This window comes from Chiloscyllium punctatum, chromosome 36, assembly GCF_047496795.1.
Source record: "Chiloscyllium punctatum isolate Juve2018m chromosome 36, sChiPun1.3, whole genome shotgun sequence".
Classification (NCBI taxonomy): Eukaryota; Metazoa; Chordata; class Chondrichthyes; order Orectolobiformes; family Hemiscylliidae; genus Chiloscyllium; species Chiloscyllium punctatum.
The window spans coordinates 19592564-19620316 of NC_092774.1; the positions used below are offsets into that span (position 1 = coordinate 19592564).

The 27753-nt window shown below is 49.6% G+C and overlaps 2 protein-coding genes across 5 annotated transcripts in view; one reads left to right on the forward strand and one right to left on the reverse strand.

Annotated features, from left to right (window-relative positions):
- The window catches only part of LOC140460831 (uncharacterized), a 243853-nt gene extending 225294 nt beyond the window's left edge, over positions 1–18559 (forward strand). Inside the window, exon 7 of one of the 2 annotated variants that reach the window (XM_072555484.1) lies at positions 14717–18559. In XM_072555484.1, coding sequence (XP_072411585.1) covers positions 14717–14914 — 198 coding nt within the window. In that variant the 3' untranslated portion in view covers positions 14915–18559. Of the gene's footprint in view, positions 1–14217 lie in introns of both variants that reach the window. The other variant, XM_072555485.1, reaches the window with a different exon arrangement.
- A 2826-nt stretch (positions 18560–21385) lies between these two features.
- LOC140460860 (uncharacterized) overlaps positions 21386–27753 on the reverse strand; it is a 129184-nt gene continuing 122816 nt past the window's right edge. Inside the window, exons 1-2 of one of the 3 annotated variants that reach the window (XM_072555558.1) lie at positions 26008–26104; positions 21386–24926 (exon numbers count right to left, since the gene is read on the reverse strand). In XM_072555558.1, the coding sequence (XP_072411659.1) occupies positions 23633–24517 (885 nt within the window). In that variant the 5' untranslated portion in view covers positions 24518–24926; positions 26008–26104 and the 3' untranslated portion in view covers positions 21386–23632. Of the gene's footprint in view, positions 24927–25867; positions 26105–27753 lie in introns of those variants that run through there. The other 2 variants (XM_072555557.1, XM_072555559.1) reach the window with 2 other exon arrangements.

A 27753-nucleotide genomic window follows, 5' to 3' on the forward strand; every position in this document is an offset into this window, starting at 1 on the left:
AGGTTTCACAACATCCTTCCTCTAGCAGAGAGACCAGAACTGCACACAATATTCCAAAAGTAGCCAAACAAATGTCCTGGAGAGTGCACAACGTAACCTTCCAACTCCAATACTCAGAGGACGGGGAAAGTTTTCAAAACCCACCAAGGACAACTGGGAAAGAATGGAGGGACAAACCGAACCTTCGAGGGTCAGCTTGGAACATCAGGGCGGGGGGATGGGAATGAGGGAAGGAAGCTGAATGTGCTGGAGCCAAGGTGCAGGAAGAACAGAGGATGCAAAACCGGCTTGAAGCTGTAATGAGGAATATTGCATGTGCTGTACTTGTACCTGTTGCAGTTACTGGTGGGAATCGGGTGCATTTTAAACATCAAAACAGAAAAGATATCCAGCCCTCCCCCTTCCCAATCTCTATCCTTCAGTCCCTCCTCACCCGGGTAACTAAGACACATACCTGAGTTTGCGGAGTCTGCTCCCTCCCTGGATTCACTCCAGTTGCTGCAAGTGACCAATTTCCCCTCCTCCCATCTCTGTCTCCCTCCCAGGATGAAGAGTTGCCCAGAGGGAGGGAGATTCACTCAAACGGACAGGGCCATTTCCCTGCTGTGACATCAACATATCAAGAGGCGAGTCACAGTTTGCAAAACCCCTTCCCTTCAGAGAATCCTGACAGTGTGGAAGCAGGTCACTGGGCCCAAAGACTCCATACCGACCCTCTGAAGGTTAACCCACCCACACCCGTTCCCCTACACCTGTTGCTCTACATTTACCCTGACTAACCTGCACATCCCTGGGCACTATGGGTAATTTGGCATAGCCAATTCCCCCTGAACCTGCAAATACAAATTCACCCCCATGGATATGTGTGTGTGTGTGTGTTTGCATGAAAGAGAAAAAAAAATCGACATCAGTATATCTCTGCTGGGTGCTAATAGTTCGATGGAAGGGAGACTACATTCCCCAAGTTGGGCACCATGAGAATCCTGGGAGAGCCCTAATTCTGGTTTACTTCGGAATGAAGAAACATTCAGCAGAAGCACCTATTTATTTCTAATGTTGTTTCATTTTTCTTGTTTAATTCCCTGTTACGACTACACTCTGTGCCTGGATGGTTGACAGGCTGGGAGATTGTGGGTTGGGGCTTGATGACTGAATGTTTTATTGTTCCAGAAGGTGTAATAGGGAACAGGGAGAACAACAGAGGACAGAGAGATCAGGACCTGAAATCCGAGGTGACACCAGACTACCCTGTGATCAGTGCTTTGATAAGCACAGCCAACCCTCTACCTTTACCTCGCTTCCTATCTGACTATCCCCTCGATATTCAGGATCCAATCCTTGTCATCCTGAAGCTATGTCTCTGTAAGGAGTCTCCGATCATAATTATTCACTTCAATGTGTGCAGTTAATTCATTCACTTTTGTTACAATGCAGCAAACATTCAGACACACTGTTTTTAGTTTCAATTTTTGTGATCTTTAGAATCCAGTTTCGATTGCTGGTATAGTTACTCCCCTTGTCCCTTTCCATTGTTCTCTGATGTTCATTTTCCACATCACTACACTGCTCACCGGCCTTGATTTGGATTGGCCATGCTAAATTGGCCACAGTGCCCAGGGATGTGCAGGTTAGGTGGGTTAGCCATGGGAAATGAAGGGTTATAGTTTCATAGTAATAGAAGCAGGAGTAGGCCATTTGGCCCTTCCAGCCTGCTCCACCATTCATTAAGATCATGGTCGATCTATCCATTGTCTCAGCTCCTCCCTGCATTGTCCCAACTACCCTTCATTCCCCTACCATGCAAAAACCCATCCAACTGTGTTTTGAGTTTAGAGTCATAGCGATGTACAGCTTGAAAACAGACCCTTTGGTCCAACCCTTCCATGCCGAAACAGATATCCCAACCCAATCTTGTCCCACCTGCCAGCACCCAAACCATATCCCTCCAACCCCTTCCTATTCATATACCCATCCAAATGCCTCTTAAATGTTGCGATTGCACCAGTCTCCACCACATCCTCTGGCAGGTAATTCCATGCACACATCAGCCTCTGTGTGAAAAAGTTGCCCCTTTGGTCTCTTTTATATCTTTCCCCTCTCACCCTAAACCTATGCCCTCTAGTTCTGGGCTCCCCCACCCCAGGGAAAAGATTTTGTCTATTTATCCTATCCATGCCCTTTATGATTTTTATAAACCACTATACGGTCACCCTTCAGCCTCTGACGCTCCAGGGAAAACAGCCCCAGCCTGTTCAGCCTCTCCCTGTAGCTCAGATCCTCCAACCCTGGCAACATCCTTGTACATCTTTTCTGAACCCTTTCAAGTTTCACAACATCTTTCCGATAGGAAGGAGACCAGAATTGCATGCAATATTCCAACAGTGGCCTAACCAATGTCCTGTACAGTCACAAATGACCTCTCGACTCCTGTACTCAATACTCTGACCAATAAATGAAAGCATACCAAATACCATATTCACTATTCTATTGACCTGTGACTCCACTTTCAAGGAGCTATGAATCTGCACTCCAAGGTCTCTCATCGTGAAAATGCCTCTCCTGCTTCCATGGGCAGGGAATTCCATAGATTCACTCCTGTCTGGGAAAAGCAGTTCCTCCTCATCTCGGTCCTAAATCTGCTCCTCCTAATCTTGAGGCCTGGTCTCATCCAGCAGCAAAAATGACTCAATAGGGTAGGGCTTCATCCCCACAGTGCAACAAATTCCCACCTTCCATCAAAATCCTGGATGTACTCACTTACTCACTCAGTTGCTGTCTCACAAATGCAAGATTTCATTGTAACTTCTGCTCCCATTAAGGGCAAAACATCTTTGAAAGCTGCTCTGAAACTCCAGCCTTCACAATCACACCTCTGCTTTCACTGAAGAAGATTAGAGTCATACAGCACGGAAACAGACCCTTTGGTACAACTCGTCCAGGCTGACCAGATATCCGAAACTAATCTTGTCCCATTTGCTAGCATTTGGCCCACATCCCTCTGCGTCTGAATGGGTACATGAATAGGAAGGGTTTTGAGGAATATGGGCCACATGCTGGCAAATGGAATAGATTGATTTCAGATATATGGTTGGCATAGACGAGTTGGGCTGAAGGATCTGTTTGGGTGGTGTATGACTCTAACTGTCTTCGGTGAAAGCAGAAGTGTGGTTGTGAAGGCAGGGCTTTCCGAGCAGCTTTCAAAGATGTTTTGCCCTTCTTAGGACCGGAAGAAGTTAGAATGAAATCTTTCATTTGTGAGACAGCAACCACGAAGTGAGTACATCTGGGATTTTGGGAGAAAGTGGGAATTCATTGCACTGAGAGGATGAAGCCCTACCCTATCCAGTCATTTCTGCTGGTGGCTGAGACTAGGCCTCAAGCTTTGGGGGGAGTAGGTTTAGGACTGAGATGAGGAGGACGAAGTGAGGGCTGCTGGTTTTCCCAGAGAGTAGTGTATCTGCAGAATTCTCTGCCCGAGGAAGCAGGCTCCAAAATGCCCCGGTCCTAATTCTTCAGCTTGACATACCCGTGACTGTAAACTTTGAAGTGCTTTGGTTAACTGATGCAAATATTTCCCACTTGTCCAACAATCCAGTGTCAGCTGTTTCAGTCATTTGAGATGGTTTTGATTCATCTACTAAATACATCTACTCTTATTAGACAATATTCATGACAATGTATGGGAGGTGATACTATATATGCAAGTTGTAGACCAGTAGAAAAGACCGACCAGGCAAGGAAGTGGTTAACAAACACAGGGCATCCCTTTTTTTCTTTTTTTCTTTCTTTTTTTCTTCTTTAACCCCCACACTATCGCCTAACTGCGGTAGTGCTTATTTAGGGCATCCCTCTTAGAGTATGCACCTTGTTTGTTCACAAATTAAACACGCTTCAGATCTTTTCCTAGCTGCTTTCCCAAAATCTGGGTGCCACCAGGTTTGTGAGCGTGTACAATAATGTACATCATCAACTGAAATAGGCAGCAGCAAAGAGTGAACACAAACCAGTCCAGCAGGGGGCACCCATGTTTTGGTTTGAGTATTGAGGGAGTGCCCTTTTTGAGGCCCCTGTGATATCAGTATCATACCCAGGCTAATGTGCATTGAAACCAGATTATGAAGTGTTAACTTTCCTGCAAACTTCTGCCTGTGTGCGTCTCTCTGTAACATTTTCCAACTTGCTTCATATCTCAATTTGTCAGCTTTTGTTTATTCCTTCCTTCCAGGGTTAATGAGGCACTCACATTCCAGAACAGTCCAAATTAGGGAGTTGAGCCTCCTAAATCCTGGCTGTGACACTTTGCTGCTTAACCAAGTGTGCAAACTCTCAGCTGTTCCATTTGCAAATCGAACACTGTTTTCAACACAAGTTGTTCTTGTCTCTGCCTGAGTCCACAACCTGGGGGAAGTACAACGGAGTCTTTAATTGTTGCCCAATGTGTCCTGTATGTCGAATTCATTCAAATCTGGACATCCTGAAGTGAGCAATTATACTTCAGAATTCTACTCGCCATTTAAGACTAATATTGGGCACTCGAACAGATCGGGGGCATCTTGAAGGATGGCACGGACCTCAGACAGAATCTTACATGGATTCATGCAATTTTTGAGCGAAGTAAGGCATAATTCTGCAAGTGCGAATTCACCCAACAAACTTGTGTGTGTATGTGTGTGCACGTGTTGGGGGGAGGGGGAGGGGATGTATATTTGCAGATACATTCTATGTGCAATTTTTAAAGCAAAACTCTGCAGGCAGTCAATACATGTAATAGTTTGTAAGTTTGACTTTGGAAATAGAACCACTCTGACTCAAGATTGGGATACAGGCAGACTCTGACCTCACACCTTTAATGCATTGTCTGAGCTGAGATGTGAGCTTTTGCTATAAAACCGTGTATTCTCAAAGGTGACAACAAGAAAGTCTGGGATTCACATTGTAATGAGACCTGCAAACTATTTGAAAAGGTGGAAGACTTAACAATCCAGGTTTGTTGAATATACCATTTCAGTGGCAGGACGCTGGAATGTTTTGCTCTAAATTGTGTCTCAGGATCTTATCCTCCACAACCACCTGATGATGAGGCAGCACTCCAAAAGTTACTGCTTCCAAAGAAGCCTGTTGGACTACAACGTGGAGTTGTGTGATTCTAGAATCTGGTCTCCAGCATCTGCAGTCCTTGTTTTTACCTCATTGATTTTAACCCTACTGCGAATCCTCTTGCAAGGATGCCTGCCTTGAAGAAGTTTTCCCCCTCTGTCTACAAGAATCTCAGGGAGTCCCTCTCCCACTGCAACTCCCAGGTCATTTCCTCTGCCCTGAGGCTCTTCAACCATGTCCTGAAACAGACTCGCTACCACAGCCCCATTCGCTTCCTAAGTGCCTGCCTCCGTAACCAACTCATCCTACACCGAATCTGGACCACCTTTAACCAAACAGAGCTCGGATCCAAACAGGCCACTCCACCCTCCTGTCTGACCTATCACCTTCATCCCCACCCCTATTCACCTATTGTACTCGATATTACTTTCTCCCCACCCCCCTCTCATTTATCTCACCACCTTGCAGGCACACTGCCTCTATTGCTGATTAAGGGCTTTTGCCCGAAATGTCGATTTTCCTGCTCCTCAGATGCTGCCTGAACTGCTGTGCTTTTCCAGTACCTAATCTAAAGTGGATTGGCTATGCTGAATTACCCATAGTGTCTAAGGATGTGTAGGTTAGGGTGGATTGGCCGTGCTCAACTACCCATAGTGCCCAGGGATGTGCAGGTTAGGGTGGATTGGCCATGCTGAATTACCCATAGTGTCTAAGAATGTGTAGGTTAGGGTGGATTGGCCGTGCTAAACTACCCATAGTGCCCAGGGATGTGCAGGTTGGGGTGGATTGGCTATGCTAAATTACCCATAGTGCCCAGGGATGTGCAGGTTAGGGTGGATTGGCCATGCTAAATTACCCATAGTGTCGAAGGATGTGCAGGTTGGGGTGGATTGGCCATGCTAAATTCCCCATAGTGCCCAGGGATGTGCAGGTTAGGGTTGATTGGCCATGCTAAATTCCCCATAGTGTCTAGGGATGTGCAGGTTAGGGTGGATGGGCCATGCTAAATTACCCATAGTGCCCAGGGATGTGCAGGTTAGGGTGGATTGGCCTTGCTAAATTACCCATAGTGTCTAAGGCTGTGCAGGTTAGTTTGAATGGGCCATGCTAAATTAGGCATAATGTGCAGGTAAGGTGCATGACTGAGGGTTAAACGTAGAGCAGTGGGGACAGGGGGAATGGGTGTGGGTGGGTGACCCTTGGGAGGGTCGGTGAGGCCGAGTGGCCTGCTTCCACACTGTGGGGATTCTCTGAAGGGAGGGGGTTTGGAAAGTGAGTTGTCCTCCCCGTCTGCTGCTGGGGCCGCGCATGCGCGGTGCGGCGGCCCGCTGGAGGACTCGCCCCGCCTCCTGTCCCGTCACGTTTCCTCGCCCCGCCCCTAGTTCCTTTGTGACGTCACAACGCGGAAGTGGCCCTGTCCGTTTCAAAGTGAATCTCCCTCCCTCTGGGCAACTCTTCATCCTGGGAGGGAGACAGAGATGGGAGGAGGGGAAATTGGTCACTTGTAGCAACTGGAGTGAATCCAGGGAGGGAGCAGACTCCGCAAACTCAGGTATGTGTCTTAGTTACCCGGGTGAGGAGGGACTGAAGGATAGAGATTGGGAAGGGGGAGGGCTGGATATCTTTTCTGTTTTGATGTTTAAAATGCACCCGATTCCCACCAGTAACTGCAACAGGTACAAGTACAGCACATGCAATATTCCTCATTGCAGCTTCAAGCCGGTTTTGCATCCTCTGTTCTTGCTCCACCTTCGTTCCTGCACATTTAGCCTCTTTCCCTCATTCCCAACCCTCCGCCCTGATGTTCCAAGCTCCATTCTTTCCCGGTGGCGCCCATTACTCTTGTCTATTTCTTGCCTTATCCGGCCTTGTGTGTGAACAAAGTGTTAACGTATATCCTCTTTCACTGCCAGCTGCTTCCTTGTTTGCGAAAGCAACATTTCCTCCCATTTTCCGCCGACACTGAGCCTTCTGACCTCCTTGATTGTGTTTTTTTGTTTTTGCAGAAGCAGGAAATAGATGGTTATAACTGTTTGTACGAGCACATCTAGTTTAATCTACACCCCCTCCCCTCACAGCACCTTTATCTGTTTGTCTGTAACATTGTTTGCAGGCACATTTCATGTATGCACGTTTTAGCTAATACAAAAGCAATTATATATTTCCTTCACATAGCTTTCATTCTTGTTAACTCCACTGTTGGCTGAAACAATTATACCCTGATGTTAGTTCATTTACTTTGCAGAAGCAATTATGGTTGCAGAAGTAACACTGCTTTACCTATATCCCACAGGGGTGACCCTACAACCTTGTATAAATAATGTGGGGCATGGCGAGGGTAAACAGACAAGATCTTTGATCTGGGGTTGCTCATAGGTTTAGGGTGAGATTTAAAAGAAACCTAAGGAGCAACTCCTATATACAGAGGGTGGTGTGTGTAAATGTTGGGAAGCATTTAGAGGGACATGGGTCAAGTGCTGGCAAATGGGACTAGATTGATTTAGGATATCTGGTCAGCATGGACTGAAGGGACTGTTTCTGTGCTGTACATCTGTGATTCTGGCTTGCCACTAATGTTTGTCACGTCTGTATGTTCAGGTTCTCCCTGGTGTTGGTGTTAACGCCTTGGTGTCTTATTTTGCTCCCCACATCCTGGGGACATTAACCATTTCCTGTCTGGTTGTTCTGATCTGGACTGCTGTCCGGATCTTTGGATTTCTGGGATTGGTCAATAAGCACACCTGGAAATGACTCTTTGTCAATCACACAAGCAATAGTTTATTCTTTGATACGGCCGGGTCGGTAGACTCTGATCAGCCCAGAAGGATTAGATTAGATTAGATTCCCAACAGTATGGAAACAGGCCCTTCGGCCCAACCAGTCCACACCGATCCTCTGAAGAGTAGCCCACCCAGACCCATCTCCCTCTAACTAATTCACCTAACATTACGGGCAGTTTATCATGGCCAATTCACCAAACCTGCACATCTTTGGATTGTGGGAGGAAACCCACGCAGACATGGGGACAATGTGCAAACTCCACACAGCCAGTCCCCCGAGGCTGGACTCGAACCTGGGACAGTGGTGTTGTGAGGCAGCAGTGCTAACCACTGAGCCACCGATGAGTACTCCTAGAGTGCCAAAAGAATCCGCCGACTTTTACAGAGTTTGGATAGAACTTATGTACATTGTTTAGACTCAGACATTGAGCATGATCACATAGTAACAACCAATCAGATCCCGCAAGGTCCTCGTGCATTTTTGACTTAGCCTAGGGTGGCATGGTAGCTCAGTGGTTAGCTACTGCTGCCTCACAGCACCAGGATCCCAGGTTCGATTCCAGCCTTGGGTGACCGTCTGTGTGGAGTTTGCACATTCTCCCTGTGTCTGTGTGGGTTTCCTCCGGGGGCTCCGGTTTCCTCCCAGAGTCCAAAGATGTGCAGGTCAGGTGGATTGGCCATGCTAAATTGCCCATAGTGTTAGGTGCATTAGTCAGAGGGAAAATGGTTCTGGGTGGGTTACTCTTCAGAGGGTCAGTGTGGACTGGTTGGGCCGAAGGGCCTGTTTCCAAACTGTAGGGAATCTAATCTAATCTATCATAATTTCTTGTAGACAACCTGTTCTTGGAATCGTATTTGTCCTGGCTAGTGGTGAGGATTAAACGTTACTTCTGCGATTGATGGTTAGGTTCAGATTTGTTACTTCTGCATTTGCAATTTTTTTCACTGGATTTACATCCGTCTGTGGATTCTTGTTTGTTCTGAGTCGTATCTGCCTGACTCAGTCCCACCGAGTTAGCCAAGCAGAAGCTATTTTGTCCTACCTCCCATGTTAAAGTGGAGATTTGAGGTGGCCCAGGGAATCCTTTGAGAACTCAGACCTGTAACGCCTCACTCTTGGTTTGTCCTGGAAATCATTCTCTTTGGAAGCCTGGAATAAAAATCTCTCATCATAAAGCCCCAAAATGCAATTCAATTCAATCCATAGCAGATAAGCACTAAGAGTTAATTTTCTACGGGTTTCAACAGTCTCAGCACTAAAATGGTCTCACAAGGGAACGGCTGTGAATGTTATCACTTGGTGTCCTGTTCACACAGATTCACCGATGCTGAGGCAAACGTTCTTAATTGCATTACAGCATCCTGTTATCACTTGGTGAGCCCAGGTATCCCTATCTTTAAGTTCTCTCCTCATTCTGAGCCTTCCTGCCTGTTTATTTTCTAGTGCAGTAAATGTATTCAATGATTCAGCATTACATTTTAGTCTGAATGTTTAAAGACAAGTTTTAAGGCTATAGACTTCATCACCCAGATGCCCACACCCTCATTCCTCCCTTTGATTGCACCGCGATCACTGAAAGAGAAGGCTAGTCCAAACGAATGCCCTTCAAGGTGGTCCAGCCATCAACATCCTGTAGAGAGGCACCACCATCTTCGCAGCTCATCTGGTCATATTTATCATCGCCATCGACACGTGTGGGTGAGCCATCAGATCGCGAAAGGAACATTTTCTGGGGCAAATCTATATCACTAAGGGCCCTCATAAGCCTAGCAATTAAATAGCTAACAATACCAATACCGACAAACAGACATAGCTAAATTGATAAGCCAATTGTACCATCGGCCCGATCTGCAGTTTCCCCAACTAGTCCCTTCAGTCATTCTGTCACGGAATACCTGAATCTCTTCTTGTATCTTAGTTAATATTGCCAGTGAGATCAGGAATACCCATAGTGCATTTATCTTGGACAATGGTGCAGACCTCACCCTCCCGGGCGAGTATATAGTCTAAGGCATATCAATTCTGCACAGAGTAAAGACACAGGTCTGATAATCCCAGTTTACTCTGTTCCAGAGCCTCTTTACTCTTATTTCCTCAATTGGTCAGGCCGCAAAAGAGGGAACTGCGGTTCTGTTGACTTGTCAACCCTGCCGATCCTTCCAACCTCAGGGTACTCTGGATTCCCCAGCCTATCGGGTGTCCTGTATTGTCACCCAGTCCCTTGGGATCCTTCCAGTTGGAGCAAGGTTGGCTGGGAGTGACCGCTGCATCCTCCGCAGATGGAGATTCCATCGACTTGTCCACTGGCCTGGACAAGGTACTGTTGTGGGAACAAGGGCTCCGGTAGTGACGTTATGAGAGACATCTTTGCCATCCAGGACAAGGAAATTGGTAGCTTTACCTTAGCTGAAGAAATAATAGTCTGGTTTGGTGTATATTAGGGAGAGTTTGTCAAAAGAGGTTACTGAAATGTTACAGCAGGGGGTCTGGTCAGGTCTACAGGAGTATAGGGTCAACGTTTTGCAAGAGGAGTCGCTTGAGCGCTGTAAAAAATGGGCCAAGTGACTCGAGCACTTGCAGTGTATGGGAGACAATGGTCCTCAGAATGCTGTTCCCGTTGGGCTCTCCCTTCGCTCTATTGTACATGGTCTTGGTGACAGTATCAGGTTCTGAAAAGAGAAAAGGCCTATAAATCCGCAAGGATCTGTTTTGGGACCATTGCTGTTTGTCATTTTTATACATGACCTGGAGGAAGGGTTAGAAGGTTGGGTGAGCAAGTTTGCGGATGATACGAAAGTCGGAGGAGTTGTAGACAGTGAGGAAGGATGTGGCAGGTTACAGCGGGATATAGAGAAGCTGCAGAGCTGGGCAGAAAGGTGGCAAATGGAGTTCAATGTAGCTAAGTGTGAGGTGATTCACTTTGGTAGGAGTAATAAAAAGATGGATTACTGGGCTAATGGTAGACTACTTGGTAGTGTGGAAGAGCAGAGGGATCTTGGTGTCCATGTACACAGATCTCTGAGAGTTGCCACCCAGGTAAATAGTGCAGTGAAGAAGGCATATGGCGTACTGGCTTTTATTGGTAGAGGAATTGAGTTCCGCAGTCCTGAGGTCATGCTGCAGTTGTATAAGACTCTGGTGCGGCCACATCTGGAATATTGTGTGCAGTTTTGGTCGCCATACTATAGGAAGGATGTGGAGGCACTGGAACAGGTGCAGAGGAAGTTTACCAGGATGTTGCCTGGTATGGTAGGAAGATCCTATGAGGAAAGGCTGAGGCACTTGGGGTTGTTTTCATTGGAGAAAAGAAGGTTTAGGGGTGACTTGATAGAGGTGTACAAGATGTTTAGGGGGTTAGATAGGGTTGACAGTGAGAACTTTTTTCCACGTATGGAGTCAGCGATTACAAGGGGGCATAGCTTTAAATTAAGGGGGGGGTAGATATAGGACTGATGTTAGGGGTAGGTTCTTCACTCAGCGAGTCGTAAGTTCATGGAATGCCCTGCCAGTAGCAGTAGTGGACTCTCCCTCTTTATGGGTATTTAAGCGGGCATTGGATAGGTATATGGAGGATAGTGGGTTAGTGTAGGTTAGGTGGGCTTTGATCGGCGCAACATCGAGGGCCGAAGGGCCTGTACTGCACTGTATTCTTCTATGTTCTATGTTAAATGCACAAGGGAAGGGTTCCATTCCAGGTCTATGTGCCACATAAGGCCTGCTGTACCCCAGGCAGTGTTACACCAGCTGTTTGTATACACAGACCGGAGGTATTGGAAAGTGATATTTCTCTTCACAGGATCAGCAGTAGGGAGTCTGACAAATAGAATGGAATCGGGGACTGGGGACGGGGCAAGTAAGTCATCTCCCGATAGAGAGGAGTAACATACTACTGCCTCTGGGGTGAAGAGCGTTCTGTGGGCCTGTATAAATAAGTTCCTTGTGGATTGAGGAGTTTTCCCTATCAGGTTTCCCTTTTCTCGAGTCGGCCCGTCCTACAAAAAGGGATGGTGTTCCTGGGCGCCCTTAAAATATTTACCATAATGACGGGGTTGATCATTTTTATCCTCACTAGGCTTGCGTCTGCAGGTAAGATCAAAAAGACAGGTTCGGTAACGCCATGGTAACTCCCCCTGATTTCTACTGTCCAGATGGACCATCTGGTCTTTCTGATGGAAGAGTCCATTACAATAATCAATCTTCATCACGTTCCACACGTCAAAGGCGTCTGGTCCGGTGCACTGGACGACATCTCCTCAGTATGGGTGGTGGATAACCTCTGATCATTCCCGGTCCCATCCATACTTAGAGCCTTTCCCCATCAGGATGTTGTACGTGATCAGAAAGGTGAGGAGATAAGTGATCCCCCACATGTCCCTCCTCTTAGTTCAAGTATCTGTAATAAGATTAACATTAGAACAACAGCAGGATTCAAAAACCCAAATGGACAGGGTCCACTCCTTTTGTTCAGATTCCAGGATTCTCTCCTCGTCTTTCCCCCTTTTGATTGGTGCGGTCAATCAATTTACAATGGTGCCGTTGGACCCAAGCTGAGCGCCCAGCAACTTTGGCCGACGGAGGGGTGGGAAGTAAAACCTGGAAGGGGCCATCCCAATGAGGTTGGAGACCTTTGCCAGTCCAGTCCTTGACGAGCACCAACGAACCAGGGTCTACCCGTGACGAGGCTGAAAGGGAGGGAACATCGCTGTAGGCCGCACGCTCCTGGGAGTAAAAGGCACACATAACATTCATTAGAGCAAGAACATAACCAATCATTGCTTCGGTCACGTGGTGGACGTGGACTGAGAAGGGAGCTGAATCGTTCCAAAGGGTACGGAGGGGGTGACCAGTGAGACTCTCAGCTGGAGACAGTCGTGTCTTGCCCGCAGACATGGATCGCATCTGGAATAAGGCCACAGGGATTAACATAAACAGGAGGGGCCAGACTCTGCCATTAATTTGGCAAGTTTAGTCGTGAGTCTGGTTAAAACATTCAACAAGGCCGGCCGCCTGAGGATGATAAGTACCATGCAGTTGCCGACAAATACAAAGCTGGGAACAGAGTTCTCCGTTAATATTACCTACAAATGTGACTGGAGTCATAGAGATGTACAGCACAGAAACAGACCCTTCGGTCCAACTCGTCCTTGCTGACAAGAGAGCCAACCCAATTTCGTCCCAGCTGTCAGCACCCGGCCCATATAGGGGCCAAGTGATGGCAAACGTGACTAGATTAATTTAGGATATCTGGGCAGGTTGGGCCAAAGGGTCTGTTTCCGTGCTGCGTGACTCTAATTGTCTTCAGTGAAAGCAGAAGTATGGTTGTGAAGGCTGGACTTTCAGAGCATGTTTTGCCCTGACTGGGAGCAGAAGAGTTTGACTGAAGTGTGTCGGTGTTAATGCCTTGATGTCTCATTTTGCTTCACCTTCTCGGGGTCATTAACCATTTTGTGTCTGGTCCTTCCTCAAGAAGCTGCATTGCAGGTTCACCCTGAATTGACACACTTTTTTTTTATGCTTCCCAAAATCAGACCTGCTCACTCTCAGCAGGATCCCAGTGTTGTGAAAGATATTAACTTTCAGGTGGAGGTATCCAAAATTCAGAGAGATGTCAGTCTTGATGTTTTTGCTTTTTCTGGCCCTGGAAGATCCTGAATCAGCACCTTCAGGAGAATTAGTTAGAGTGGAGTGAGAACAGAGGGGAACGGAGAGTGGGATGGTACTTTCAGTTTTGTGGAACAACAAAAGAATATTCCACAGAAAGTAGAATTGCTTGTTCTGAATTTCTACCCTGCACTGATAGTGATGACTTTTGTAATCTCTTTTTGCAGAGTATTTGAAAATCTGAAGACTGAAGTTTCAAAATCAATGGATGAAGGGCTTATTCCCGAAACATTGAGTCTTCTGCTCCTCGGATACTACCTGACCTGCTGTGCTTTTCCAGCGCCACATTTTTTGACTGACTCTCCAGTGTCTGCAGTCCTCACTTTGATGTCAATGTCTGACAGTCTCTCAATCCATCAGGACCACAACGATTTTTGACTGTGATTTCTGTGAGAGGGATCAACGCTTTTTGGTTCCTCTTTGAGGAAGTTTTCAGCATCAGTGGGACTGGACGAGAGACCCCACTGTTACAGCGCACTGTGTGTGGAGCCTGAAACAGTTATACGGCCTGGGAAGGGGACTTCACGGCAGGGAGGGGCTCCATACGTGTTTGTGTGCAGCTGAAGCTGTGGCCATGGAGAAACCTGAGGAATCCCGCCCTGTGGAGGAACCGTGGAAGTGTGGCGACTGTGGGAAAGGCTACCATTTCCCGTCTGCCCTGGAGACTCATCGGCGCAGTCACACCGGGGAGAGGCCATTCCCCTGCCCTGTCTGCGGAAAGGCCTTCAGACATTCCTCTAACCTGCAGGCCCACCAGCGGATCCACACGGGGGAAAGGCCCTTCCGCTGTCCCGAGTGCGGGAAGGCCTTCGGCACATCCTCCCACCTGCTGACCCACCAGCGGATCCACACAGGAGAGAGGCCATTCACCTGCTCTCAGTGCGGGAAGGGCTTCAGGTATACCTCCCACCTGCTGATCCACCAGCGTATCCACACGGGGGAGAGGCCCTTCAGCTGCCCCGAGTGCGGGAAGGGCTTCAGCACTTCCTGCAACCTGCTGACCCACCAGCGGATCCACACCGGGGAGAGGCCATTCAGCTGCCCCGAGTGCGGGAAGGGCTTCACCTGCTCCTCCAACCTGCGGAACCACCAGCGTGTCCACACGGGGGAGAGGCCCTTCAGCTGCCCCGAGTGTGGCAAGGGCTTTGCCCAGGTCTCCTCCCTGCTGACCCACCAGTGGGTCCACACCGGGGAGAAGCCAGTCACCTGCTCTCAGTGCGGGAAGGGCTTCACCAGCTCCTCCAACCTGCTGGCCCACCAGCGGATCCACACCGGGGAAAGGCCCTTCACCTGCTCTCAGTGCGGGAAGGGCTTCACCTACTCCTCCCACCTGCGGAAGCACCAGCGAGTTCACGTGCCATCGCAGGGGGATTGAAGGAGTGACGGCCGAGTGCCAATATCAATTGAACTGTGGACCTGTTTCTGGGGAGTCCCGGGTTTGAATCCCGCCACGACAGATGGCAGAATTGGTATTCGGTCAGAAATGTGGACTTCGGAATCTGACGATGAGACCGTTTCAGGGAGGGGGTGGTGTGGGGGAGAAAGCCCCCATCTGATTCCCTCTCTCCCTTGTTAGGGAAGGGAACCGCCATTGTGGGAAAGGATTCACTCAGTCGTTCCAGCTGCATCCTTTACCCGGTCTGGCCTACACCTGACTCCAGACCCACAGCAGTCTGGTTGACTCTACACTGCCCCTTCCTGGCAAATGAGCAGGGAGACACTTACTTGGAGACAGGGTATGGGTTAAAATTGCTGAGTGAGGCAATACTTCCTCCGGGTTACGGATGTACCAAGGATCCAATTACAAAGGGACAACTTGGTGCTCGCCAATAGTGAAGACAGTGAGGGAGGTGGGACAGGGGAGGTGTGGTGTGTGCAGGCAGTCAATACATGTAATAGCTTGTAACTTTGACTTTGGAAACAGAACCAGTCTGACTCAAGATTGGGATACAGGCCGACTCTGACCTCACACCTTTAATGAGCTGAGATGTGAGCTTTTGCTATCAAACCTTGTTATCTCGATTCTGGGATTCACATTGTAATGAGACCTGCAACCTATTTGAAAAGGTGGAAGACTTAACAATCCAGGTTTGTTCAATATACCATTTCAGTGGCAGGACGCTGGAATGTTTTGCTCTAAATTGTGTCTCAGGATCTTATCCTCCACAACCACCTGATGATGAGGCAGCACTCCAAAAGTTACTGCTTCCAAAGAAGCCTGTTGGACTCCAACCTGGAGTTGTGTGATTCTAGAATCTGGTCTCCAGCATCTGCAGTCCTTGTTTTTACCTCGTTGATTTTAACCCTACTGCGAATCCTCTTGCAAGGATGCCTGCCTTGAAGAAGTTTTCCTCCTCTCTCTACAAGAATCTCAGGGAGTCCCTCTCCCACTGCAACTCCCAGGTCATTTCCTCTGCCCTGAGGCTCTTCAACCATATCCTGAAACAGACTCGCTACCACAGCCCCATTCGCTTCCTCAGTGCCTGCCTCCGTAACCAACTCATCCCACACGGACTCCAGACCACCTTTAAACCAGCAGAGTTCGGATCCGAACAGGACAAACAGTCCAGACTACAGATTCAAAAAACACCAGCAACGGTTCTCCTTCAGGATCCTCCGCTCCACGCTTGCAGCAATGCGCCATCACCTAACCTCTCTCCAGTCAGCCCTGCCTCAGCTGAGGGCCACACTCTCTCAGAATTACAAAGGACCCCCTCTGTACTACATCCTCAGGAGAATTCATACTCTCAACAAACAGTATTTCAACTCCATCTTAAACAGCAAAAACTGTAAGTACAACAAACCTTTATCCACCCACCTCCATAACCAGCGCTCCTCAAACATTCCAGAAGATTCCCCCGGCCTCTGAAATTGCTCGGACGCCATTAGCCATGCGGCTGGTGCAGCTGCCGCCCCCACGCTGATTGATGTCACTTCCGCCCCCATCATGGCTACTCCCACAGCCACTTCCGCCCCTCACAATTCCTCATGCATCACATGTGACATCATTTCTGCCCCTCACATCATCGCTGATGTCACACGCTCAGTGACTTCTGCCACCCTTACTGCTGTGGTCACCCCCACTTCCGCCCCCACCAACGCCACTCACCTGCATTCTGCTGACATGCCCCCCACAGATCCCACCGTCACCATTCCTGGCCTACAGAACCCTGAGGGGAACACCACCCCAGCTCATGACTCCACCCCCCATTCCCCCCCACCATCACACCCACTCCAGTTACCGGCTCCGCCCCCACTCCCAGCTCCACACCCACACCAGATCCCAGCTCCCAGCCATGCCGCGTTTTCACCATCCCCCCAGACCTCCCCCTCACTGAGGACGAACGATTAGTCCTCAGCAAAGGACTCATCTTCATCCCCCTCCATCCACGCATCAATGAATTTAATACACGCCGTGATGTCGAACACTTCCTCCGCCTCCGAGCTTACTTTCACAATCTGGACTCCCGCCCACCTTCCGAGGACCCTTCGCCCACCTCCAACACACTGCATCCACCTGGACACCCTGCGCTGGCCTATTACCTGCCCTCGACCTCTTCATTTCCAACTGCCGCTGGGACATTAACCGCCTCAACCTGTCTACCCCCCCTCCCCCACTCCAACCTCTCACCCTCACAACGCGCAGCCCTCCAATCCCTCTGCTCCAATCCCGACCTCACCATCAAGCCAGCGGATAAAGGGGGCGCAGTGGTAAACTGGCGCACTGACCTCTACGCTGCTGAAGCCAAACGCCAACTCGAAGACACCTCTTCCTACTGCCCCCTCGACCATGACCCAACCCCCATCACCAACCCATCATCTCCCAGACCATACAGAACCTCATCACCTCAGGAGATCTCCCAACCACAGCTTCCAACCTCATAGTCCGGGAACCCCGCACTGCCCGGTTCTACCTCCTTCCCAAGATCCACAAGCCTGACCACCTTGGCTGACCCATTGTCTCAGCGTGCTCCTGCCCCACTGAACTCATCTCTACCTACCTCGACACTGTTCTATTCCCCCTAGTCCAGAAACTCCCCACATACGTTCGAGACACCACCCACGCCCTCCACCTCCTCCAAGACTTCCGTTTCCCCGGCCCCCAACACCTCATCTTCACCATGGATATCCAATCCCTCTACACCTCCATCCGCAATGTCCAGGGCCTCCAAGCCCTCCGTTTTTTCCTCTCCAGACGTCCCCAACAGTACCCTTCCACTGACACTCTCATTCGTTTGGCTGAACTGGTCCTCACCCTTAACAATTTCTCCTTTGAATCCTCCCACTTCCTCCAGACCAAAGGGGTAGCCCATGGGCACACGTATGGGCCCCAGCTATGTTTGTCTCTTTGTTGGCTACGTAGAGCAGTTGATCTTCTGTAATTACACCGGCACCACTCCCCACCTCTTCTTCCGCTACATTGATGACTGCATTGGCACCACCTCGTGCTCCCGCGAGGAGGTTGAGCAATTCATCAACTTCACCAACACATCCCACCATGACCTTAAAATTAACTGGACCATCTCTGACACCTCCCTCCCCTTCCTCGACCTCTCCATCTCCATTAATGATGACCGACTTGACACCGACATTTTCTACAAACCCACCGACTCCCACAGCTACCTGGATTACACCTCTTCCCACACTACCTCTTGCAAAAATGCCATCCCGTATTCCCTATTCCTCCACCTCCGCCAGATCTGCTCCCAGGTGGATGAGTTCCACCACAGAACACACCAGATGCCCCCCTTCTTTAGAGACCGCAATTTCCCTTCCCACATGGTTAAAGGTGTCCTCCAAGGCATCTCGTCCACATCCCGCACTCCTGCCCTCAGACCCCACCCCTCCAACCATAACAAGGACAGAACGCCCCTGGTGCTCACCTTCCACCCTACCAACCTTCGCATAAACCAAATCGTCTGCCGACTTTTCCGCCACCTCCAAAAAGACCCCACCACCAGGGATATATTTCCCTCCCCATCCCTTTTCCGCCTTCCGTATCTACCTGGTCAGGTCCATGCCCCCCCACCCCCCCCCCCCACCACCCCCACCCCCACAACCCACCCTCCCATCCTGGCACCTTCCCCTGCCACCGCAGGAATTGCAAACCCTGCGCCCACACCTCTTCCCTCACCTCCATCCAAGGTCCCAAAGGAGCCTTCCACATCCATCAAAGTTTTACCTGCACATCCACTAATATCATTTTATTGTATCTGTTGCTCCCGATGTGGTCTCCTCTACATTGGGGAGACTGGATGCCTCCTAGTAGAGCGCTTTAGGGAACATCTCCGGGACACCCGCACCAATCAACCACACCGCCCCGTGGCCCAACATTTCAACCGCTGCTCCCTCACCACCAGACGCCTGGAGGAAGAACGCCTCATCTTCTGCCTCGGAACACTTCAACCCCAGGATATCAACGTGGACTTCAACAGTTTCCTCATTTCCTCTTCCCCCACCTCACCCTAGTTCCAAACTTCCAGCTCAGCACTGTCCCCCTGACTTGTCCTAACTTTCTATTTTCTTTTCCACCTATCCACTCCACCCTCCACCTTGACCTATCACCTTCATCCCCTCCCCCACTCGCCTATTGTACTCGATGCTACTTTCTCCACTCCCCCACCCTCCTCTCACTAGTCTCTCCACGCTTCAGGCTCTCTGCCTTTATTCCTGATGAAGGGCTTTTGCCCGAAACGTCGATTTCGAAGCTACTTGGATGCTGCCTGAACTGCTGTGCTCTTCCAGCACCACTAATCCCGAATCTGGTTTCCAGCATCTGCAGTCATTGTTTTTACCCAACAGTAAAGACAGGGTGGGGGGGGTGAGGAGGAGGGGAGGTGTGGGGTTTAAAAAGCAACTGCTTTTTCTCTGCCTTTTTGCTCGGGGGATCTGAAGCTGGAACAAAGTTGGTTTGCAATAAAGGTTACCTGAACTTAACACCGGGCTCAGACTCTCATTGAAAGCTTTCAGCTCCGAGAGGTTTTTGTTTTAAAGCTGCTCATTTCTTTCAGCCTCCTGCACTAAGTTTAGAACATAGAACAATCCAGCGCTGGGGAACTCAAAACTAGGAGGGGGGAGGGGGGGGCATTTTTATTTAAATATAAGGAGAGAGATTTAAAAGAAACCGGCGGGGTAATATTTTGAAAGAGGGTGAATTGCATGTGGAATGAACTTGCTGAGGATGTGGTAGATGCAGGTACAGTGACAACATTGAAACAGCATTCGGATGGATACATGAGTAGAAAGGTTTAGAGGGATATGGGCCAAATGCAGGCAAGTGGGACTGGTTTAGATTGGAATCCTGGTCAACATGGACAAATTGGACCGAAGTGTCTGTTTCTGTGCTGTATACCTCTATTGAAACCAGTAGATTTCTGAAAGGGGCTTGACAGGATAGATGCAGATAAAATGCTCCTTCGTGGGGAGGGTCATCGAATTCCGACAAGGTGGAAGCGGGCCATTCAGCCCATCTATTTCACTCTGGCCCTCTGAACAGTATCCCACCCATACCCATCCCCCTCCCCCGCCATGGGTGAGTGGGGGAGGAGATGAAGGTGATCGGTCAAGGAGGAGAGGGTGGAGTGGAGAGGTGGAAAAGGAGATAGGCAGGTCGGACAAGTCAAGGAGACAGTTACTGAGCTGGAAGTTTGAAACTAGGATGAGGTGGGGGAAGGGGAAATGAGGAAGCTGTTGAAGTCCACATTGATGCCCTGGGGTTGAAGTGTTCCGAAGCGGAAGATGAGACGTTCTTCCTCCAGGCGTCTGGTGGTGAGGGAGCGGCGGTGAAGGAGGCCCAGTCCCAGCCCCCCCCCCCGTCCCAGTCCCAGTCCCCCCCGTCCCAGTCCCAGCCCCCCCCCCCGTCCCAGTCCCAGTTCCCCCCCCCCCCCCAGTCCCAGTTCACCCCCCCCCAGTCCCAGTCCCAGTCCCCCCCCCCCGTCCCAGTCCCCCCCCCCAGTCCCAGTCCCCCCCCCCCAGTCCCAGTCCCAGTCCCAGTCCCCCCCCCCTCCCCGTCCCAGTCCCCCCCCCCTCCCCGTCCCAGTCCCAGTCCCCCCCCCGTCCCAGTCCCAGTCCCCCCCCCGTCCCAGTCCCAGTCCCCCCCCAGTCCCAGTCCCAGTCCCCCCCCCCCCCCAGTCCCAGTTCACCCCCCCCCAGTCCCAGTCCCAGTCCCCCCCCCCCCAGTCCCAGTTCTCCCCCCCCCCCCCCCCCGTCCCAGCCCCAGCCCCAGCCCCAGCCCCCCCCCCCAGCCCCAGTCCCTCCCACGTGGCCCCATCGTTGTCACAGGCCCCGCCCCCCGACCAGGAGAACTCCACCCCCCAGGCGGCCGACCATGTTCCCAAACAGACCCTTAACCCCCATCCTCCTCCACAATGATCACCGGCTCCTACCTGCTGTACAGCCCGGGGGGGGGAGGGGGCGGTGTGGCCCGTGGCCCGTGGCCCGTGACCCACCAGCTGCCCCAGGAAGGCGGCGGTGCCCAGTGACGGGGGTCTGCCCCCAGGGCCCGCACGGCGCCATTGTCCTAACGGCCGCCCTCCCGCCGCTTCCTCGCTCGAGCGACTTCTCCTCCCAACCGCCTTCACCCCCGCGTGACGTCTGCACGTGGGGGATGGGCGGGGCCGAGGGGATGGGCGGGGCCGTGGGGCCTCACCGTCACCAAGTCACCGTCACCAAGTCACAGCCACCTCGCGCTACAACTGTTCATTCACAAAAACAAACTCTCCTGTCTCACTCTGCAGCTGCGGGGGGCGGGGACACTGCCACGTTTCGAGGAGCCCTGTCTACATTGGGAAAGCTCACGGCTCAATTTAAACAGATATTCCGACATCGAACGGAACGGCGTCATATCTGCATTTTTTAATGCTGGAATCCATTGCTTATTATTTTTTTTCTTAACCTCCCCCCCCACTATGGTAGTGCTTATTTTTCCCCCAGCACCCATGGTGTGTGTGTGTGCAAATGTAAGACACAAAGTGCACAAATCTGCAAATAAAGAGGTTTAAATGGACAAGATTATATTTCAAAGGGATGTGAGCACATTCAAAGGGATATCTTCATATGTAAAGTCACACAGTTATATCCAAATGAATCTACATTTCAAAGAGACGTTGCCCTATTTATAAGTAGAGACAATCGGTGTGAATTCTGTCTGTGTCCCAATGTTGAGTCAGACTGACATTTTTCTTAGAAAAGCTCTGCATTTAAACTACATTCTTGTGCTCCAGTGAATAAAGTCCCAGCCTCTCTCCTTATAACTCAAACCCTCCAGTCCTTACAACATCCTGGTAAATCTTTATTAAACCCTCTCTGATAGTATTCTTCCTATTACAGGGCCACCAGAACTGTACTCAGTCCTCTGCAAGTGGCCTCACCAACATCCTGTACAACCTCAACATGATGTCCCATCCCCGATACTCAATGGTGTGAACAATGAATGCTATGCTGCTTAATGCCTTCTTAACTGCCCTGGCTACCTGTGATGCAACTTCCAAAGAACCATGTACCTGAACACCACCCCCCCCATGTCTGTCTGTTCTATAACATGACCCAGGGCCCTATCATTATCTGGACAAGTGCTGCCCTTCCTTGTTTTAGCAAAATGCAACCCCTTGCTTGTATTAATACCTCTCACACATATGCTCCGACACACACACACACGTTCCTCCTCCCCTCAATACTCTCACAGGCTTATACACCATCACACTCACACTTTACCAAGCATGTACACACTCTCACGCACAAACTCACATGCACGCACACACAATTCTTTGGGGTGAATTTGTATTGGCAGAATTATATTTGCAGATACATTCAATTTTGGTCAAAAAGCACACAATGTCCAGGCAGTCAATCCATGTAATATTTTATGAATTCCTCCTTTGGAAATAGAACCAGTCTGATTCAAGATTGGGGTACAGACAGAATCTGACCTCACACCTTTAATGCATGGTCTGAGCTGAGATGTTATCTTTTTCATAAAACCTTAAGTCATCTCAAGAATGTGACTTAAAAGATGTTCTGGCAGTTACACATTAATGAACCAAAACCTGCACCCATTCTAAGAGATGAAGGGCTTAACAGCAATCTAGGCTTGTTCAATATATTCTATCAGTTGCATGATCTTTTGATATACGTTCTGTGTCTGCTCCACAGCTACCCGATAAAGGAGCAGCACTCAGAAAGCTAGTGCTTCCAAATAAACCTGTTGAACAATAACCTGGAATTGTGATTTTTTTAAACTTTATCACCCCAGTCTAATACCAACCCCTCCATATCATTTCGACTGAACACAGCCCCCACCTCCTGGTGCTGCCAGGAAACTTGACAATGCTGATGAAACAACGCAGTACCTGAAAGATGTACAATTTCTAATGATACAAGCGACTCATTCACTGCTCCATCTGATACACGACATTGGAAACTCTGCAGAGGCTGAAAGACAGGAGCAGCTTTAAAACAAAAACCTCTCGGAGCTCAAAGCTTTCAATGAGAGTCTGAGCCCAGCGGTAAGTTCAGGTAACCTTGATTGTGACCCGACTTTGTTACAGCTTCAGATTCCCCCAGCAAAAAGGCATAGACAAAGTAGCAGCTTTTTAAACAGTTCAAGATCAAAGCCCACACACACCCCACTGTCTTTACTATTGGTCAGCACCAAGTTGTCCCTTTGTAATTGGATCCTTGGTACAGCCGTAATCCGGAGGAAGTATTGCCTCACTCAGCAATTTTAACCCATACCCTGTCTCCAAGTAAGTTTCTCCCCGCTTATTTGCCAGGAAGGGGCAGTGTAGAGTCAACCACACTGCTGTGGGTCTGGAGTCAGGGGTAGGCCAGACCGGGTAAAGGATGCAGCTGGAACGACTGAGTGAATCCTTTCCCACAATGGTGGTTCCCTTCCCTAACAAGGGAGAGAGGGAATCAGATGGGGGCTTTCTCCCCTACACCAGCCCCTCCCTGAAATGGTCTCATGGTTAGATTCCGAACTCCACATTTCTGACCAAATACCAATTCCACCATCCGCCACAGTGGGATTCAAACCCAGGAGTCCCCGGAACCTGGGTGATAGTCCAATCGATAATGGCACTCGGCCGTCACTCCTTCAATCCCCCTGCGATGGCACGTGAACTCGCTGGTGCTTCCGCAGGTGGGAGGAGTAGGTGAAGGCCTTCCCACACTGAGAGCAGGTGAATGGCCTCTCCCCGGTGTGGATCCGTTGGTGTCTCAGCAGGGTGGAGGATGTGCTGAAGGCCTTCCCGCACTCGGGGCAGCTGAAGGGCCTCTCCCCCGTGTGGATACGCTGGTGGCTCCGCAGGTTGGAGGAGCACGTGAAGCCCTTCCCGCACTGAGAGCAGGTGAACGGCCTCTCCCCGGTCTGGATCCGCTGGTGGGTCAGCAGGGTGGAGGAACTGCTGAAGGCCTTCCCGCACTTGGGGCAGCTGAAGGGCCTCTCCCCCGTGTGGACCCGCTGGTGGGTCAGCAGGGTGGTGGCCTGGGTAAAGGCCTTCCCACACTCGGGGCAGCTGAAGGGCCTCTCCCCCGTGTGGTTCTGCTGGTGCCTCATCAGGGAGGAGACGTGGGTAAAGGCCTTCCCACACTCGGGGCAGCTGAAGGGCCTCTCCCCCGTGTGGACCCGCCGGTGGCTCAACAGGGTGGAGGAATACCTGAAGGCCTTCCCGCACTCGGGGCAGCTGAAGGGCCTCTCTCCTGTGTGGACACGCTGGTGGGCCAACAGGGCAGAGAAAAACACGAAGGCCTTCCCACAATCTGGACAGCTGAAGGGCCTCTCCCCCGTGTGGTCCTGCTGGTGGGCCAGCAGGTGGGAGGAATGTCTGAAGGCCTTCCCGCAGTCGGTGCAGGGGAATGGCCTCTCCCCGGTGTGACTGCGCCGATGAGTCTCCAGGGCAGACGGGAAACGGAAGCCTTTCCCACAGTCACCACACTTCCACGGTTTCTCCACGGGGCGGGATTCCTCTGGTTTCTCCATGGCCACAGCTTCAGCTGCACATAAACACGTGTAGAGCCCCTCCCTGCCGTGAAATCCCTTTTCCAGGCCGTATAACTGTTTCAGTCTCCACGCACAGTGTGCTGCAACAGTGGGGTCTCTCGTCCAGTCCCACTGATGCCGAAAACATACTCAGACAGGAACCAAAAAGCTTTGATCCCTCTCCCAGAAATCACGGTCGAAAATGTTTGCTGGCCCCAGTGGATTGAGTGACTGTCAGACATTGACATCAAAGTGAGGATCGGAGATGCTGGAGAGTCAGTCGAAAAATGTGGCACTGGAAAAGCACAGGGGAGTCAGGCAGCATCCGAGGAGCAGGAGGGTCAATGTTTCGGGCATAAGCCCTTCATCCGTTGATTTTGAAACTTCCCTCTTCAAATCTTCAAAAACTCTGTCAGAATAGATTACAAAGCTCATCACTGCCAGTGCAGGGTAGAAATTTTGAACAAGCATTTCTACTGTCTGTGGAATATTCTTTTCTTTTGGTATTCCACAAAATTGAAAGCACCATCCCACTCTCTCTTCCCTTCTGTTCTCACTCCAATATAACTAATTCCCCTGAAGATGCTGATTCAGGATCTTACAGGGGCAGAAAAGCAAAAATGTCAAGACATGATATGATATCTCTCTGAATTTTGGATACCTCCACCTGAAAAGCTAATATCTTTCACAACACTGGGATCCTGCTGAGAGTGAGCAGGTCTGATTTTGGGAAGCAAAAAGAAAGTGTCAATTCAGGGTTAACCTGCAATGCAGCTTCTTGAGGAACAACCAGACACAAAATGGTTAACGTCCCCAGGAAGGTGGGAGCAAAATGAGACATCAAGACATTAACACCGACATTAGAGAGAATGTGAACCTATAGATGTGGCAAAAGTTAGTAGAAAGCCAGAGTCATGGAGATATATAGCACAGCAACAGACCCTTCTGTCCAACACGACTGTACTGACCAGATATCCTAAATCAATCTAGTCCCATTTGCTGGTATGTGACCCATAGCTGGGGTCATCCCCACCCCCTGTCCTGAGACCTTGATGCCTCCAAGCTGACCCTCAAAGGTTCGGTTTGTCCCTCCATTCTTTCCCGGTTGTCTTTTGTAGGTTTGAAAACTTTCCCGACCTCCTCCCTGCCACCAACCAGATTCATTCCTCCCACTGACCAAGCAGGTCGTACCCTCTAACTGTCTCGACCTATCCCCACTTCTCCACCACCCCCTTTTATCTGCAGTTTCTGCACCCAGCCCCAGCCCTGAAGAAGGGTTACACCTGATATATCGACTTCTCCACCATCTGATGACTCCTGCCTAACTATTTTGCCAATTGAGATACAGACCTGGATCAACGTTTCCGGAGTCTGTCCCCGCCGAATTCACTCTCTTTCCTTTCAGTTGCTGAAAGTCAACAATTGAATCACAGAATGGTTAAAAAAAAGTGGAAAAGGGGGCGAGATAAGAGAGTGCCGTCCTCACAGACCTGAGACAGAGGAAGGAATTTGCAGTCGGGGTAAAGCTCAATCTTTATTCAGAGAGAGAGAGGATCAGGACTCGCAGCTTGAGAAGTTCATGGTCCAACTTCCGCATTCAGACAATGGGCTGGCTCTGATTGGCAGGAGGACCAGTCTCCTTCCAGTCCTCCAATGCTGCCTATTGGTCAATCAAAAGAAGGTCTCGCGCCGTTTTTGCGGACAGCGATGAGCATGCCCAGTGTTTTGCCCAGTCTGCTCTCCGGGGATGTTGGTGTTACTGACAGATTGTAAGGGTCCAAATACCAATGGGGGAAAACAGACAGAGACACAATTTTTTTTTCCCTTATGGCTCGATATTTTATTCCTTTTGCATTTTGTCTGGCTGCTCAATTTTTGTATGTTTTTTTCCCTTTATTGTGGGGGCAAGACCCCCAAGACCAGAACTGGAGGGCATAGGTTTAGGGTGAGAGGGGAAAGATTTCTGGGGGTCCTTAGGAGCGATCCTTTCGCGCAGAGGATGAGGTATGGACATGGAATGAGCTGCCAGAGGAAGTGGTGGAGGCTGGTACAATTACAGTATTTAAAATGCATCTGGATGCAGATATGAATAGGAAAGATTCAGAGGGGTAGGGGGCAAATGCTGGCAAATGGGTCACTAGATTAATTTAGGATATCTGGTCGGTGTGGACCGAAGGGTTTGTTTCTGTGCTCTACAACCCTGAGTCTAATATTAGATAGTATGGAAAATAAAGGGCATGGAAGCATGGGAAGGGTTAGAGCATGGAGACCACTGCCAGTTTGTTGCAAAGGATAGTGGAAAGCTCTTACACCAATTAGCAGAGTAAGGTTGAGGCTGAAAGGTCACTATGGCAAGATGAGATAACAGTCAGTAAAGTTAGCCTCACCTGCTAAATATGATTGACAGGATTGGGACAATAAATATTTGGGATATGACATTAAATATCTAATTAATGATTAGTAGAGTCAGTCTGCTTGAGACTATTGATAATAAATATCTAATCATGACATTAGGAAAATATTAAGTAGGGTCTGGAATGCTGACACTAAATCTCTAACCGTGACATTAGAATAACATTAAGTAGAATGTAGGAAAAACTGTAAGGGTGCAACTAAAGAGATAATGGGAACTAACATCATGGTTTATTGTGTAGCTAATGTGAGATACTTTTGATTAATATAGTTGGACATGCTGATAAGCTAACAAACACACTGCTGAGCTGGAGACAATGCTGTCCCCTCTGTCCAGGAGTAAATGCTGGAAAGGTGGGATTGTTCATAGGGAGGAGGATGGTCTCCGGCTACACTCTGGTATCTATCAGCTCGTAAATGGGGCAGAACTGTGGAATTTAATCTCCAGGCAATTTGGGAAATTTAATAAGGGAAGGAAGTAAGCAATAAATAGTAGATCCCTACAGAGTGCAGAGGAACAAAGGGTCCTTGCTGTCCAAGTTCAGAGATCCCCGAAGGTATCAGTACAGGTAAAACGGGGGATGAGGAAGGCATCGATTTGTACTTTTTCACACAGAGGGTGGTGCGTGTGTGCAATGAGCTGCTAGAGGAAGTGGTGGAGACTGGCACAAACACAATTTTTAAAAGGCAGCTGGATGGGTATGTGAATAGGTAGGGTTTAGAGGAATATGGGCCAAGTGCCAGTAAATAGGATAGATAATTTCGGATATCTAGTCAGCAGGGATGAGATGGACTGTTTCTGTGCTGTACAGCTCTATGGCCAT